Genomic DNA, 17,947 nt, shown 5'->3' on the forward strand with positions numbered 1-17,947 from the left:
GGCCAGATGAAGCACAAAAGATTTAGAAAAAGCCAAATAAAGAGCTTTAAGAAAACAACCAGCTCGAAACAGTTAAACACGGTGGAGGAAATGTGATGGTTTGGGGGTGTTTTGTGGCATCTGGTGTCGGAAAGCTCGTGTTTATAGATGGGACAATGGATAAGCATGTGTATCGCGACGTTCTTAAAGAAAATTTAAGTCCGAGTGTCGAAAAACTGGGCCTTGGTGGTACAACTTGGAAATTTTAACAAGATAATGACCCAAAATATTTGTCCACAGCGAGGCTGCTGTGCTCCCAGTTAAGGAGCATAGTAAGATGCTGAGCAAACAGTTTCTGTTGGGTTGCTACCCCTGTACTCACTTGCTGGAGGCTGAGGTACCTCCAAGGAGACATCTGTTCAGCTACAGTGACGAGATCTTAGCCCGAACATAACTACACAGTTGGACCAAACAGTTTATAAACAGGTATTAAAGGACATCATCAGGAGTTTCTTACTTACCACTTTCATAAACTCTCGACCTCCGAATGCCGTCATCGATGTGCCACCCATCGCAAACGAAGATTTTCATCTCCAAGTTTAACTCCTATTTATCCAGAATCGATCACAAAATACTCAACATATCGCACCCTAAATACAAAAGGGTCACAACTCAAAATTTTCCACACTCGAGCTTGACTTGTTTACAGTAGCACAGAAAACAAACTATGTGACATATCACGCTGAAATTTGCCGTGTAAGCTTATAACAGTCCTACCAAAAAACAAAAAAATTATTTTTGCCATATGTCATCCGCGGACCGTTTTATTGATAACGTCTCGTTCATATTTGAGCAGAAGGAACATTTTGAGTTGTGGCCCTTTTGTATTTAGGGTGCGATATGTCCGGCATGTGAAGGTACCCCGAACGATACTAACCATCTATTCACGTGCCCCCTTAAATTCACTAACTTAACATCTCCATTCCCTTTGGACCCTACACGAGGAAACAGCATTTTTCTTGGGCCTACCGTTAGATGAGATAGACGATGACAACCGGTGACTAAACCGACAGGGGCTTAAACTGACAGGGCTTAAAGAACTGCTACAACAAAAGCAACAATGAGAATAAAACTAATAAAAATATTGAGAACGAGGTGCTTTAATAAATCAAAAACGTCAACCAAAAACATAATTTTTTTTGCTATGCATTTCAAAAAAAGATAAAAGGATTTGTACGCTGTGTTAAATTCGGTACTTAGTCTGCTACAGAGCCAGTATCCATGTAATCAATCCCATCCAGATCTAATTAAATGATTACTCTTGTAACTAATATGAGCTTAGAAAATTTACAAAAACATATTTTATTATTTTCAGATTTGTATCTCGCTTGGATAAAGAACTGGCATCTATGAATTCAACAGGCGTACAAGTTCCGACCGAACTATTTTCTACCTTTGGAGACAAATTAATTGATATAATGTGCCAGGATTGCGTTATCGGTCACGACATATGTAAAATGCTCGCGATGTCGTGCTTTGTTTCAGCACTGGAGTTTAACACTATTCCTAGCGTTATGCAATTGTTTGCTAATCGCGGTTATTTGGCAAATGTGATCGAAAACCTAGAACAATCAGATCAAGATTTATGCCTTGTAGTAAGCGATTCTGTTAAAAATATTAAAGCAATATATGTATACGAATCGCATATGGCACTGTTGCTCCGATTTGCTAATTGTTCCATGGGTGCGGAAATGTTACTTTCGGCTAAACTATTAAGTGTTCTGTCGAAAATGAAAGTGTTTAATATGCATCCGGATTTCCAGGGACTCCTTCGCAGCCAAAAAGAAGCACATGCATTTCTTCCCGCAGTGGATAACCGGTTTCGCCAAATATTTTTCCCCGCTCTACAACTATGTAACGCTCTTATAACAACTCTTGGAATGAATAATCAATCAGCAATTTCACAAACAGCAAATTTTTTGTTTTCTCATTTTGAAATCATCGAGTTTATATTACGAACCGGAATATCTCAGAGAGATTTGGGTATTTTGCATGAACTCTCCGCTGTTACCAGTTTAATTAGTCGTATTATGAGAAAGGTATTATAAATATTTACTTAAGGGGTTATATACCTTGTGGTCCGGTGAAATTAGCGAAAGTTGGGTTTTTTTTAAAGATATGTAGCAATAATTTTATTGTATAAAAGTTTTTATTATTGGATATTACAATGTTTAAAGAAAAAAAAAGGCTTTGTTTGTGTAAAAATATTTAAAAATGGCGGAGTTATGGCGTTTTCCCCCAAGACCCTTTTTTTGGAAGAGGCTTGCGGTGGACGCGATTCAAGTCCACCAAGTCAACTGAAATCAAAAAATCGAAAAGATTTCATTAGTATAGGGTTATATCTTCTTAGTGAACGATGAATATATTAAATATTTTGATTTTTGTGAAAACAGGAACATGTTTTTAAAAAACTCCACTTCCACAGTCCTAAAATTGGCATTAAAAAATTCATATCTGCAAAATAAAAATGTATACATAAAAAGTTGATCGTTCACTAAGAGGCGACATCAATTACGAACAATTTAAAAAAAAATTATAAAAATCGGTTGAATACTTTTTTTGCAATCGCGTCCACCGCAAAAGCATTTTTGGAAAAACACGTTTTTGAGATAATCGCGTTTAAAGTTTCAAGTTTAGTTACGTTACGTTGTGACGACGCACAATTTAAAACGCTGTAACTTTCGATCTATTGCTCAGATCTCTATGAAATTTTTGGAAAATGTTCTCAAGGGATTGTACTTTACGATAAAGAAATAAAATTTATTTTGATTTTTTTGAAAAACACAAGGTATATAACCCCTTAAACCGTGTTATACATGCGCGCACAATGGTATTATAATTTTGTTCACATGATAGTTAAATGTAACAGTATAAAGAAATGGAGATAATATATATATACCAAAATGTTTAGATTGATTCGACTTAGCCGCTGTGTCTGTTCGTCCGCTCGTGCAGACGATAACTCGAGCAAAAGTTAAAACATATCTCAATGCAACTTGATAATCATATTATTACCATATTTATTCATGGTAGGTTGGTATTGAAAATGGGCGAAATCTTCCAATAACCAAGCCTACCTCAAAGTGGGAAAACCACGGTCTCCTTTTACATATATGGTATGTTAAGACTAAATTTCAGTCCATCCGTCTGATGTGACTATGAGCTTATTTGATTCCAAAAATTTACAGCCAACCCAAATTTAATTTTACTAAAATGTGCGCGGGTATATAAAGTTCGGTCTGAGCTGAATTTATATTTAATATTTACATTATTAACGTTTTTTTGTTTTTTTTAGGAAATATGCATGCCTGATGATTTATCAAATCAAAACAATATCTACATTCATAAAATTAACAGATATATGCTTCATATATTTTGTTATTTTGTGTTAAATAATGATATTTTGAAAAGAAATACAAAACCTGATGCTCAAATTTATGAAATTTCTGAACCTAATAGCTTGTATATTAAACATTTCGTTGATATTACCGCGAACGTCACAATTTTCTTTCGTTTTAAACTTACAAATGCAATGAATTTAAGCGATATTCTATTCACTCCAAAAAGAAGCACATCATTCAAAAGGTAAGTAAATTCTTAAATATTCAATTTTGGACATAAAAGTCCCAAGAGCAAAACATTTTTAAATTTCTCTGCATTAATTTTTTATACGTCTAATGTTCGGGTAATTTTATTTTAGTTAAATACTGAAATTCACTTATTAGAGAAGGCACTCAGTCTTATAATGTATATAGCAATGGATGTATTTATGAGCCAATTATATATATTTTGGCGCAATAAGGCTTTACTGTTCAATTGCTTAGATTTTTTTTAATATGGAGAAATTGTGCAACACTGTCGAAAATTAACGATCATTTCGAGTCACTTTAAACTTGTACTTAACGTATAATAAAGTTTAATGAGCTCTAAAACTCCGTACCAAATTTGTTTTAAATTCAGATTAAAATTTTGGAAATTTTGATGAATATTTTTCGAATTGTTATACAAAGTTTGAAAATTTTATTGTCGCAGCTGCAGGAACGAGGATTAGGTGAAGACCATTCCTCTACTACTGTTCCGCTCTTGACAGAACGCGATATCGCTTTATAACTCTCACTTCTGTATACGTTTATCAGACTTGGAATCTTCACATCGTTTATTTAAAAGACGAAGTGGGCAATTAGAGAGGTAACTTGAGCCCAAACTAATTTCCCAAGGGGGATCCTTCTAGATCCTTGTGAAATGCGACAACCACCTAACCTAACCTAACTCTCTAAGGCAGATACTTAATATATTAAAACAAAATGAGCCCAAAACTCGTCATCGTTCTGGCCTAGTTGACATTTTTTGGCTTCCAATCTAGATTGAATAATTTAAAAGAATAGGTTTAATAAAGAGTATAAAAATTAAAAGACATGAGTTAATTGATATGCGTTCACACCATTCGTACTCTGCTACTCGAATTACATTCATACGCCAGTTGTTCTCTCGCCGTGTCACGCTGTTGCTTATCTACCAGCTGTTCCTTATGTGATGTACCAGTAGGTGGAGTTACATAATCTACCACAACCAGATCTCCTTCGTTTTACTGGCTTGGTGTTTGATATTTTGCATTGAACCGTTGCTTCCATTTAGCTCCCGGGAATTTCATTCGAAAGTTTTGTGTTGAACTGCATCGTGTTCGGGGCTTCTTGCATCGCTTGAATTAAACAATTCACTGTTACTTCTTGTACCCTATATTTAAAAAAAATCATAAAAAAACCTTATCTTGTTGTTGCCTTCTTGAAGATGTGGTCGGCCTTCGTCCCAATCTTTATCGTTCGTCGTTCGGCATTTGAGCACTTTCGAAATTGTCTTATTAGTGCGCTCGGCCTTACCATTGGCACGGAGCGTGTGCACTGCAACTTTAACATGCTAAATGTCATATCTTTCGATGAAGTTCTGAAACCCTTCTGACGTGAAAGCCGTACCCCTAACGAAAATTATTTGCGTCGGACAACCATAAATACTGAGGTAATCACGAAGTGTTGTTATTGTAGCAGCATAAACATTCCCCATATATATAGGGGGAATGCTGCTGAAGTAACTGTCCTTCTTCTTCTCCTTAATTGGCGCGATACCCGCTTACGCGATTTTGGCGTTCCAACGCAGAGGAGGCTTTTTTCTTCTTCTGTTACCACCAGCCGGAGCGTTGGTATCCATTCGGACGACATGACCCAGCCAACGTAGCCGCTGGTTCTTTATTCGCTGCGCTATGTCTATGCCATCATAAAGCTCGTACAGCTCATCGTTCCATCGCCTGCGATATTCGCCGTTGCCAACGTGCAAAGGTCCAAAAATCTTCCGCAGAATCTCTCCCTCAAACACTCCAAGCGTCGCTTCATCGGATGTTGTTATCGCCCAAGCTTCTGCGCCATACAATAGGACAGGCACGATGAGAGCCTTGTAGAGTGTTAGTTTTGTTCGTCGAGAGAGGACTTTACTGCTCAGTTGCGTACTTAGTCCAAAGTAGCACTTGTTGGCAAGAGAGATTCTACGTTGGATTTCCAGGCTGACATTGTTATCGGTGTTAACCCTTTGAAGCACACATTTTACTTACCAACCGCTTTTATGATTGCATGCAATTTTAAGGGTTTCAGGGGTCGCTGATTACGAATCTGAGGTCAGATTTGAGAAATTCAATATGGCGGATACAAAATGGCGGACCTATTTTTTGAAAAATTTTTTGGAAACTTACCAAATTTGACATTAGGGGGTTTTTGGGGTCGCTGATTACGAACCTTGAGTCAGATTTGAGAAATTCAATATGGCGGATACAAAATGGCGGACATATTTTTTGAAAACTTGTTGGATACTCACCAAGTTTGATATTAGGGAGTTTTTGGTATCCAACAAGTTTTCAAAAAATATGTCCGCCATTTTGTATCCGCCATTTTGAATTTTTCAAATCTGACCCAAAATTCGTAATCAGCGACCCCAAAAACTCCCTAATATCAAACTTGGTGAGTATCCAACAATTTTTCAAAAAATATGTCCGCCATTTTGTATCCGCCATATTGAATTTCTCAAATCTGACCTCAGATTCGTAATCAGCAACCCCAAAAACCTTATAGTATCATGTCCCATCTTTATACATTATGTACTTTGTTGAAAAATGAATTTTTTCCTGAAAATAGACGATTTTTTCAATTTGTTTATCTGTAATTGTTTATAAATTCACGCAAAACAATTTTCTTAGTTTCAGTTACATTCTTTGATATATGGATTATCATATAAATAAATTTTCTCGGTCCCATTTTCATAAATATCAAATCTGTAGAGAAAAGTTGAGAAAAAAGAAGGTGGGAACCTGGCTTCCCACCATGCTCCTAAGGGTTAATGCTGGTTCCTAAATAAACGGAAGTCTTTTACAACCTCGAAATTATAACTGTCAACAGTGACGTGGATGACGATACGCGAGTGCGCCGACTGTTTGTTCGATGACTTCGTGTTTTCCTCGTTAGCCACCAGACCCATTCGCGTTACATCTTTATCCAGTCTGGAAAAGGCAGAACTAACAGCGTGGTTGTCAAGACCGACGATATCAATATTATCGGCATACCTCAAATATGGTACGCTCTTATAAATATTTGTGCCTGAGCGATTCAGTTTTGCGGCTCGCACGATCTTTTCCAACATCAGGTTAAAGAAGTCACTCAACAGAGAGTTACCCCTGTCTGAAACTTCGTTTGGTATCAAATTACTCGGAGAGGTCCTTCCCAATTCTGATGGTGCTGCTGACATTGAGCAAGGTCGTGTTGCATAACCGCATTATGCTGCAAACAGTCACCGACGGACTGTACTACCGATTTAAATAAAAATTTCATGCATTTTTCTGAATTTTACGTGTTTTTTTTTTTTTTGAAAAACTTTCCTATAGCTGCGATTGGAGTTTTCCGATACAGAACATTGTTTGCATAGTTGAATGTACGTTTTTTGTTGTTCCATCTATCGGAACATGACCGATCTGGTTTCGGGTGTTTCGATCAGGAGACAACAACGTAGCTTGGTGTATTTTTTATGCTGAAATCTGGTGCTGCAGATTACCATGTTTCGAAGTTGATCAGCCCTTGTCCATAACCAGATGTTTCGCTGTGCAGGCTCAATTTCGCGACTGTGGGACCAAACATTTCGTCTTTGCCCACCCTGGTATTGAAGCCGCCAAGCACAATTTTTGTTTCGTGGAGCTGGCAGCGCTTACATGAACGTTCCAGTCGCTCTTAAGAGAAACCGCATCTTCTGTCGGGGCGTGTTTGCATATGAGCGAGGTGTTGAATAATCTCGCTTTGATGCGGATTATTGTAAGACCCTCGTCCACAAGAGTGAACGAAAATACTTGGCGACAAAGTCTCTCTCTCACATCAAATCTAAACTTCCTGGTAGAGGCTTTTTCCCCAATACGGGACCGGGGATGTGCTTATTTGGAATAAATAATATGATAAAAAAGCCACTATATAGACAACCCCGTAGTTGTTGCTTGAGCGTACTCGTAACTTACGTTACTTCGTTACTTATTTAAACCGTATTTGTTAATATATTATATATGTATATATATATAAGTTAACACATCTAATGTTGACTTAATACACCTAATGTTTCAACAGTGGAAATACTGCAAAATAAGGTATCAAATATCATATTGCGATTGTATCCCATAGGTCAACGACACCACACGCGCAACAATAACAGTTAACGCTGCGTTGGCCAAATTCATTCTTTTTCCAGCACATACAAGTACAACGTGACTTGTTAAGTAGAAGTAAGAATGATTGTAAATTTAGTATTAAATTGTCAAAATTAAAATAAAGAAGTGGACTTCGAGTCCACGATTATTTTTGAAAAGACAACCAATAAAATAAAATATTAATTGGCGCTTGAACAGGGACCGGTAAAAATCCGCGAGTGTTAAGTGTTAAGTCGAAAATTAAATGAGGTCTAACATACACGTTCGACTGTGGCCAAACACCTTAAAAGAAAAATTAGCTGTAGTGCCACAAACAGAAAGCGGAAACCGGTCAAGGTGCAGGAAACAAAATAAAAAAAAATTAAAGACGGCTTGTTCAGCCAATAACTTACTGAACTATAAATTTATTGGGGGTGAGGTAGCAGCTTAGCATTGTGAAGCGTTTATTTTGAACGTATGTGTAGTAACCGCTGTTCCGTTACGTACTGCTCGCTGATGATGACCTAATCTATCTCCCTCTCAATAACTATTTGTTCGAGCAGAGCGTCTGCAGTGCGGACGCGTTTCGCGTCTTCGCAGTGAATACAATTGGGGGGCTGCTTTACAGTCTTTTATTTTGTGAACTGATTTCCCGCATCTGATGCACGGCGCCGTTATAATCGTCTGTATCTGTTCCTCTTGATTGGTTAGCAGTCTCCGGACTGCTGCTTCTAGGAGTCAAGGAGTCGAGATCTCGTATCTCAATCGTGACGCTCAGCTTTAACTCCACGATGGAAGCCGTATCCTGCACAGTGCTTTCAGCACGAACTCTGGCGTGACTTTCTCTCTCCTGCAAAACTCCAAAAGTATGGCCCCAGCTTTCGTTTTCCTGACGGACCTTACTTTGACTGACTCATCATTCGCAATCTTCGCGCGCAAGTCCTTCAGCACATCTGCATAACTATGGGCTTCTGCGAGTTTCACCACAACAGCTTCTGACTTTGCGGGTTGTGTGCGCAACTTGCTTCTTTTGCCTTCTTAGTAACTGTCTGCCAGTCTTCATCCGTTTTCTCCGGGGCGCCTGGTTTGCTCCCTGTGGGTCCATATGCCCAGACTTTCTTATAGCTTTCAGGGGCAGCCGAGCTGGTTGTCATTCGCTTCGGGTTCTGTTTTTTTTTTTTTTTTCTTTTTTTGTGATGTGGACACTTACAGCGTCACCTGAAACAAGAATGTATCATTGCGTTCATACATCTCGGCGGCGAGCGAAATTTTCAATGCTCCGGTTGACGGTCTTCCCACCGCTATAAACGCAGCTGACCATCATTATTATATTTTCATATTTGTCCAAAATTATGTAAAAAAAAAATTCAATCGGCATAAAGTATTTTTACTTTTTAATTTATTTTCCAAGCTTTCCTGTTCAGATGACATACTTTCCCCCCTTTCCGGCGCAGCTGACTATTTTTTTTTTATTCTACTAAATGTCAACAATACACAAAAAAATTTCAGCCGGTATTAAATTAGTTGTTAGTTTTTTTCGATACGTTTCGCAGCATCCCACGCACGTACCCACCGCTACTGGACCAGCTGACGGTTGGTTTCGTCATCCATTGGATGGCGTCTGCCTGCAGTATTAAAATCAGTCGGCATGAAATGATGAGGTCAAAATGACCTCTGGCTCCCGGGCTGGCTTTGCCCACCAATAGACGGGTTTTCTTTTTTTGTCGAATGTGCATCTTGGCTCATACGCATCTTTCATGTGTTGGGAAATCTGTTCCGCCATATCTTCCGCTGCAGTGCGGGAGACAGTGGCACCAATCCATTCGGCTAAAGCGGCCGAATATTTGTGAATATTTAACTTTTTTATTAATACAGGTCTATACAGTACTTCTTTATTCCGCAGTACAGAAGCATTTTGTCCTTTTTCACAAAATAATTCCTTAATTTGTTTTCCTTAGGATTGTTCGCTAATTTCATAACAATATATTTCTTTTTCGTTTTAGAATGGAGAAACTGGAAAAAAATGTGAACGAATCACTTGATTTCTCAACCGTCCTAAATCATTTACAAGGTTCGGTAGAATATCTCGATATGCAAAAACGAGTTACTGGCAATAAAGTCTCACAGAAATCATACATAGCGGACGCAAGTATTAATAATTCTGGTAAGTGCATTATTGGATTTGCGCTCATTTCCACTTCGGGCAGTTTACTTCATAAACACTATAAAATATTGACTAAGTGTGCTCATTCAATGACCAGAATTTCAAAAAAAGTATAATAAGTATAATTTTCTCCTTAGCTATTATATTATATATGGGTGACCAGAATGATCAATGACCAGAATTTCAAAAAAAAAAAATATATATATATATAATTGGCGCGTACACCCTTTTTGGGTGTTTGGCCGAGCTCCTCCTCCTATTTGTGGTGTGCGTCTTGATGTTGTTCCACAAATGGAGGGACCTACAGTTTTAAGCCGACTCCGAACGGCAGATTTTTTTATGAGGAGCTTTTTCATGGCAGAAATACACTCGGAGGTTTGCCATTGCCTGTCGAGGGGCGACCGCTATTACAAAAATGCTTTTCTTTTTTTTTCTTTTAATTTTGGTGTTTCACCGAGATTGGAACCTACGTTCTCTCTGTGAATTTCGAATGGTAGTCACGCACCAATCCATTCGGCTACGGCGGCCGCCGTATAATAAGTATAATATAATTTTCTCCTTAGCTATTATATTATATATGAGTCAGGCTAAAAACGCTGTAAAACGATAAATAAGACGTTCAGTTTTTTGTGGCAGTAATTAAGGAAAATTAACTCATAAGAAGTTTCGTATTTAAGGGAAGCCAACACCTTGAATTAGTAATGTTATCCAGAATTTTTCTAGTTCCAGTCTTCGGCAAATTCCGCGAATCTGGTCGAGATGATAATTGGCAGGTTGTCTGATGCAAGCGATAGCATAGGTCGCCAGGTTATGCTATTTATCAGACCTGCGCTAGCAATTGTGATGTCAGGCGAGCTGCAGCAATTGCCCTCTACGCTGGTGGGGGCGTCGTGGTTTACAGTGCTGAATGTCGAGTCGTCTATCTGCTTTGCCAATAGCTGTCCCCACGATCATTGGCAGGCTTGAATGCCAAAGATCGTGATGCGCATTAAAGTCACCTGCTACCAATCGGTTTTCACTCCTTATGAGCGCTCCAATATCAGACTGATATCCTGCCGGGCAGCAGGGGTGACAGGGGGTATGTAAATATTATATATTTCGAGCTCGGCATCGCCTGACCGCACAGCTATCCATTGACATTCTAAGGAGCTGTCCCTACGGTCGATGCCTTCATCGATGAGGCGATACTGCACTGCATGGTAGACTATAAACGCTAAGAGTTATCACCCTCTAGGGGTTATAAAACGTGAGCCCCATTGCATATGCTTCGCGTTATAGCCGTCGCCTGCTACGAATCTTTGTCCTACGGTTTTGAAGTAAGTTTCATATTCATATATTTTAATGAATTGGTTTGGTGGACATTAGACACACGCGATTCGTAATAATCGCCCTTGCTGTCTGTAATTGTTATAGCGGTTGTTTGCAAACTATTATTTTTGGTGTTTCCATGAATTGAATGTGCAATATGGTTTTTGATTATGATAACAGTGCCACCTCTCGGAGTCCCGCTGGATGATTTCTATTGTAAACATCATATTTAGAAATTTTTAGATACCATTTATTAGTAAGATGTATTTCGGATATTAACATTATATCGATATTTTTATCCCTGATAATATGTCAAAACGACATTTAGGGCAGCACTGGGGCTAGTTTTACATACTCCGGTGATGCCAATGCATGCAGTCCTTTGCACCCTCCCCAGTTTAGTGATATTATAGCCCTTCCGAAAGCTTCCCACCAAACCAGGCATACATACGTTAAAATTGGCAAAACGACTATGTTGTACATCCACAGCACGACCTGTGGCTTGAGTCCCAATTTTTACCGAACATAGATTTGCAGGAGTAGAAGGCTATACTTGCCTTCTTTACCCGATTTTCAATGTGTAGCTTCCAATGGATTTTGGAGTCAAGTATCACTCCAAGATACCTAACCTCCGATAAAAGCAGGAGGACGTGGTTGTTTAATTTGGGAAGTCGAAAGGGTGGAGGTTTATATTTTCTGGTAAATAGCACCAGCTCAGTTTTGTCAGAGCTGACTTGGAAGCCGCAAGTGGCAGCCCAGCGACTGAGTAAAGTAAAGTGACCTTTACAAAATCTCAGCCATGACTGAGGAAAACGGTCCCGATAGGACCAAGTCAGAATGAATTTGGGTCTCAAGTAGCGCGCTTTAAGCAGCAACCCAAAGGATTTTTTCTTTTTGGCATCCCTACCAGAGGCCACCGGAGAAGAGGATTGTGTTTGTTGAGTTATTGGGTGTCCAGCACTCTCTCAGTTTTTGTTGTTTGCGTTATGTTTTTTGTTATGATTTTTGTTTTGTTTTCCATTAATCTAAATTATGGTCCCACGAGTATGCACGGAAGGGAATGCTCCGCCGCGGCAAAGCAGGCATACCGCGGTAAGGCACTTACTACAACCGTCCTTGCCTGGGCGACTAATAATAAATATTTTAATAATAATAATAAAAGATATTTTAGATAATAAAGCGTAAGTCTAAAAATGAGTTTATAAAATTTTTTCATTTTACAAACAATTCATTGATATACAGCATATCTTTGCTGTTGCTATCTAACTTTAGGTTTATGTGAATTTTCGAGGCGATAGCACACGCGAGAACGACACGCTTGGTGCGTACCTTGCGAGACTTGCGCTCTTGTACGCCGGATTTTTCTTGATTCTAATCGAAGCCTTTTTCTAACACGTCCACTCGCTAAGAAATTGTAACACCGCGCACTATAGTAATGAATTTAAATTTAATCCACTGCAATTTGGTGAACAATATTATTTCTTAGCCCATTTTTTGGTAATATGAAGGGCTAGATAGTTTACCCACACATATTCAACGTACAATTTGCCTTGGGAGAAACTGTTATTTTCAAAGTCCAGTCTACAAATTGACACTATCTATGATGGTATCAATGGGATACGTGGTACAAGACTGATTTCTTTAAACTTTCCGTTCAAAATGTTTGCTTCTATACGATTTCCGGTGATCCCTTATAAGAGAACTGCTTACTAATGTAACAAAAACGAACATAAAATAATTCATAAAATGTTTACCAAAACTAAATATTTATTTGGAAGTGTAATAAATATTGTTGTTAGTAAAGAATGTACATGAAAAAAACCAGCCGATTATGTTTACTCATCAATTGCAGAAAACTAACTGTAAATAAAAAATTACTACGCATAATCATAGTGCTTGTTGCAGGTATTAATGGGTGTATTCAATTTTCGTAACTGCTACGTATTTTTCAAAATGTGTTCGGTTAAGTGTGAGCTTGCGGAGAAAATTGTGCGCAAAACGCAAGAAAATGGTCATTTGTCGTACAATGCCATAGCAAAAACTTTAAATAGTCCGAAAAGTACGGTAACTTATGTTGTAAAAAAGTTTCATTTAAGCCTTGTCGGTTGGAAAGTGGTTGTGAAAAATATTAAATAAAACATGCTATTTTCGTCCCGAGTTCAAACAGTCTCGGCGGTCAGATTCTTACTGTATATTAAATCATTATAAAAATATAATACAAGGTATGAGTTTAGCTTTTTACTGTGTTAAGGGGTTAGGTGGGTTACAGAGCTTCAAAAAAAGGGTATTTTTACTATTTTTTTTTTCAATATATACAATCATATATTTTATTTAAACAATTCAGCATATCAAAGATACATATTTAAACAGTATTTGGTGAAATTTTTATTTAAAAATACCGAAAACTCAGCCGTTGGTACCTCATCTCCCTTAACGTCTCACAAAAAAATGCTCTTACCGTGGACAGCATAACTCATTATTGGTTCATCTAAAATCAAAAAACCAAAAATATTTCGTTAGTATATGGATAAATCTCGTTACTGGACGAAGGAAAAAAAAAATTTAATTTGAATTTTTGACAGACTTTGAACAAAAAAAACACATTTTTTGGACAAATTTTCGTCATGTGTTGGCTCGAAAAAATTAGTTGTAATAAAAAAAAAAAAAAAATCCTTCGTTCAATAACTTGATTATGTTATTCCAAAGATGTGTGCAAAATTTGAACAAAATTGCTTCATAACTTCGTTTAAAAACGAAACGCTGCACTGACATGGCCTGATGGGCGGAACTTCTGAAGGGTCTATCTCGTAGAATTTTACTCGGATCAATTTGAAATTTTAGGAGAATATTTTAAACATATTATACTATTTAATAAGACAAAAAAAAATCGATTTTTTGAAATTTTCAAACCTACCTAACCCCTTAAGTTTTTCTCTCTCATTAAATAACTGGTATTTCTAAGTAAATACATATTGTTGGTGGGTATTTAATTTTTGATAATGGTTAAGGAAACCGATAGGAAAGGAGAGAGAGAACTGCAGGAAAAAAGGTTGAGTATTTGTGAATTACTAACGGTGACTGGTTTGCGGTTGTGTTAGCCGCTTTTTGCTGCTAATGAAGTTCATCAGGTTTTTTATATCAGCGGGTGTAAGAAAGAACCTAGGTGTTTAAACCTCAGTCCCGCGGAAAAGGTGCTGAGATGATTCCATCTCATCCTCCATACAGCTGATGCAAAAAGGACTCGGGGTAATTTCAAGTCTTGCGGATTGCATGCCTCGCATATAGTGAGAATACTCACAAACTTTGAGAGGTGATATTTTGTCATCCTCAGAAGATACCTGGAACGGCTCCGATCCACATGGGTCCAGAAGGGTATCGCGACGTTACAAGTTTGCGTGCTTACCCAGCGCTAGCTGAGTTGATTCGAAGTCGATTGTTCTAGGAGCATGTTGTAAAAGAGATCGTCCCTTTCGCGGGGAAACTACCTCACAGGTACATTGTCTGGCAAGCTCGCCCGCTTTCCCGCATTATCACTATGACCAGCTACCCAGATGAGCCTTATGTCGAAGAACTCGGATGCGATAGAAAGTGAAACCAAGCATTCCTTGACCAGTTTCGAATGCACCGTAATTGAGTCCAGGGCCCTAATTGACGCTTGACTTTCTTAATAGTTATTACGCAAGTGAGTAGCCAATCAGCTACTTCTTTGATTGCGGCTACCTCTGCTTGGACCACACTGCAGTGAGCCGGTAACCTGAATTTGAGTCTGATGAGGAGGAAAGAAATTAAAGATGAGCAGCAGGTTAAAATGAATTGGCATAGAGCGGTAGATATCGAACAAAAACTAATGTCCATCGGCTATTGAGAGAAGTCAAATCTAAATTGCGCCATTTTGTTTATTACAAAGGGAATTTATATGAGTTTTTTGTTTATCATAGTACGCTTAATAAAGAAGAATGTAAAAAAGTGGTATAAGCTATCAAATACATATTTTATATTATATTGATTTTAGCACGAACAATATTTTTCGTGCCATTTCTTTATGTACAATATATTTAGTCTAACTTAAGAAACTGGGCAGAATTGCATTATCCTTTTATAGCAATAATAATAATATTTATAATAATAATAACACAATTTCAAATATGAACTTGAAAACAAATTTCACCTCTCACGCTTTGTTATTTCTATTTTAAGGTCGTCCTTCGTGCATCGAATGGGTTCAGCAACACGACAATAGACAAAAAGAGTTTTCGCTATACATATTCATCATAGAACAGACCTTGTATTTATTATGGCTGCACTTAGATTTTTACGTGAGATCTTCGTCGGGTACAGCTGGCAAGTGTTTTACGCCTGCTTTCGAAGGTAATATTTTATGAAAATTGTTATAAATCTCTTGCTTTTTTTCAGGAATATTTACAATTACAATTGATATATACAATTTTTCGCGTTTTATTTATAAAACAATTTATGCTTTAGCGAGCTAATCTAGATATAATCCCAAAATTGAAATATTGAAACTCAAGTTTGTGGTGCAATATGATCATTATATTAAGTAGTAATTGTAGTGTCACAAGACCGATCGAAATTTGAATATGAACCAAGCCATGCTTCTATGCAACGTTTATTCAAAGATTTGCTTTACATAACTTATACATTTGTATTTTAGCGGTTGTTTTTGGGCGGGGTACTCTGGGGTGTCACCAGATTTTCGCAGAAATGGACAATTTTGGTCCACTTTCTTACAAAAATTTATATTTCACCGTTTTGTTCGTTGCAAGTTGGTTTTCGATGCAAGTTCCAGACTCCTGTTTTGTATTTGGGTTCGGATTACATTCGGAAATGGGAATTATATGGTTTTAAGCCTGTCATGAAGTCATGGAACGAATTAACCCAACTAAGCAAACTCAGCTTCTTCTTGTGAAACCTTGTTAAATTTTCGGTTGAGTACTTAAATCAATAATATCACACTCAACCGTATTTCCTGTGAATAATATATGAGATAGTTGAGCTATTGTTTCAGCCTTTTCTGCAAGTTTGGTGCGGATTGCGGGGATTTCGACAGCGATTATTTCGATATTTTCGTTCATGTGCAAACATTTTTTCATTATGCAAAAATCGGTGTGATAACCCTAATATATTTGAATTGAAATAACTGTTTACTCAAATCACTTAGCCTCTCTTTCATGCTTTCCCCCTCAAAGCTATCGCAATGTACTAATTTAGAATTATCGCCCAAGAAATATAACTAACACATTTCAATAAGGAGATTCATTTTCTCGAAGAACCATTACATTACACCTCCCTATCTTCTGAAATCGGTAAACGGTAAATCAGTACTCCCAGTTAGGTTTTGTAGACAGTGGATCAGAATGCACGACAAATATACAACTACGAATAATTATTAAAATTAGTTAACTATCGAAAAACAATGCATTTTTTAAGGATATCAGTTTGGAAATGAACCGTAAATTGTAATATCGCCTGGGGTTTAGCAGGAAGAGGTTGTGAATAATATGATTTATACAAATATATATACAATATACCAATTGATTTAATTGGTTTATATTTTCTAGAATACCTTCCGCACGCTTTATCCATGGAAGACATCGGTTTATTGAAACAAAATCTAATATCGGTGTTTAACGAAACATTTTCCAGCTCTCTTTCATCGGCTTCTGAATCAGACTCGGAGAACTATTTCAACTGTTCTTTAGTTCGTCGGATAAAGTCGTTAATCCAGCTTCTGCCGGGTGTTTAAATTACAATGATAAAGTGAATATTATTAAATAAAAGACTTTGAAAACTAAATCTAATTTGTATTCATTGTGTGCGCACTCAAGAATGATAGAATACAAGGTTTTGCCATCCGATGCAAAATTGTGCGATTAACATTGGCTGCTACGTCATAGGTGAGTTGACAGAGAGGGAGAGAAATGCGAGTGAAAAGAAAACAAAAAGTCTTAAGAGAGGTAAGTTTAATACAGAGGTCGCCAAAATTCAGGAATGATAGAATACAAGATTGCGCCCATCGGAGGGAATAAATTTTTGTGTGAGGTCACACTGGTGCAGAAATGATAAAAAGAGAACAAGAATGCATGAAATCAGAATCAGAAAAAATTACAAAACTAACAGAATCAATTCATATGTTTGCAATCACCAATTGCACGAGTTTGACACACACACAGCGATTCTGTCAAATTCGCTGCAATGGGCGTCGGCTTTGTATTCTGTACATTGTGGGCAAAATTAAAAGAGGGATTATATTGGTTAGCGCAAATTAACTGAGATATAAGAACAAATTAACACACCCTTTGTCCATATTGCCCCGTTGCCGCCTAACAAACGGCTGATTGCGTGTAAGAATACATATGTAAACAAGCCACTGTCGTCTTACTTATTACGTCAGCATATCAACTGATTCCGATTTGATGTTGGCGAAATTGTTTTGTATATGGTATATGCGATTATATCTCAAAGCTCATTCTCAGCTCTTTCCTCGCCGGTCAGCTATATCTGCCCTTATCCACGCGCATTAGTCAATCAATCTTCTCCAGAATCTTTCACTCAAATACTCCAATGGACTCGTAATCAGGTAATAAATTATTTGCTTTATACGTATATTACAAAGTTCGGTTTCTACTCATCGACCCTACTTCACAGTTTTACATTAAAATTGTACAATAACACACCACAAATAATGTATTCGCCAATTGTGTGCATACAGTCAA

General features: G+C 37.5%; 1 protein-coding gene across 1 annotated transcript in view; it reads left to right on the forward strand.

Moving 5' to 3' along the window:
* The window catches only part of LOC129237068 (nuclear pore complex protein Nup205), a 56,226-nt gene extending 39,199 nt beyond the window's left edge, over positions 1-17,027 (forward strand). Inside the window, exons 13-17 of the mRNA XM_054871467.1 lie at positions 1,355-2,078; positions 3,335-3,624; positions 9,745-9,905; positions 15,411-15,581; positions 16,793-17,027. Of these exons, the coding sequence (XP_054727442.1) occupies positions 1,355-2,078; positions 3,335-3,624; positions 9,745-9,905; positions 15,411-15,581; positions 16,793-16,977 (1,531 nt within the window). The 3' untranslated portion in view covers positions 16,978-17,027. The remainder of the gene's footprint in view (positions 1-1,354; positions 2,079-3,334; positions 3,625-9,744; positions 9,906-15,410; positions 15,582-16,792) is intronic.
* Positions 17,028-17,947: the final 920 nt, after the last annotated feature.

Source organism: Anastrepha obliqua, chromosome 2 (genome assembly GCF_027943255.1).
Source record: "Anastrepha obliqua isolate idAnaObli1 chromosome 2, idAnaObli1_1.0, whole genome shotgun sequence".
In the NCBI taxonomy this organism is placed as follows: Eukaryota; Metazoa; Arthropoda; class Insecta; order Diptera; family Tephritidae; genus Anastrepha; species Anastrepha obliqua.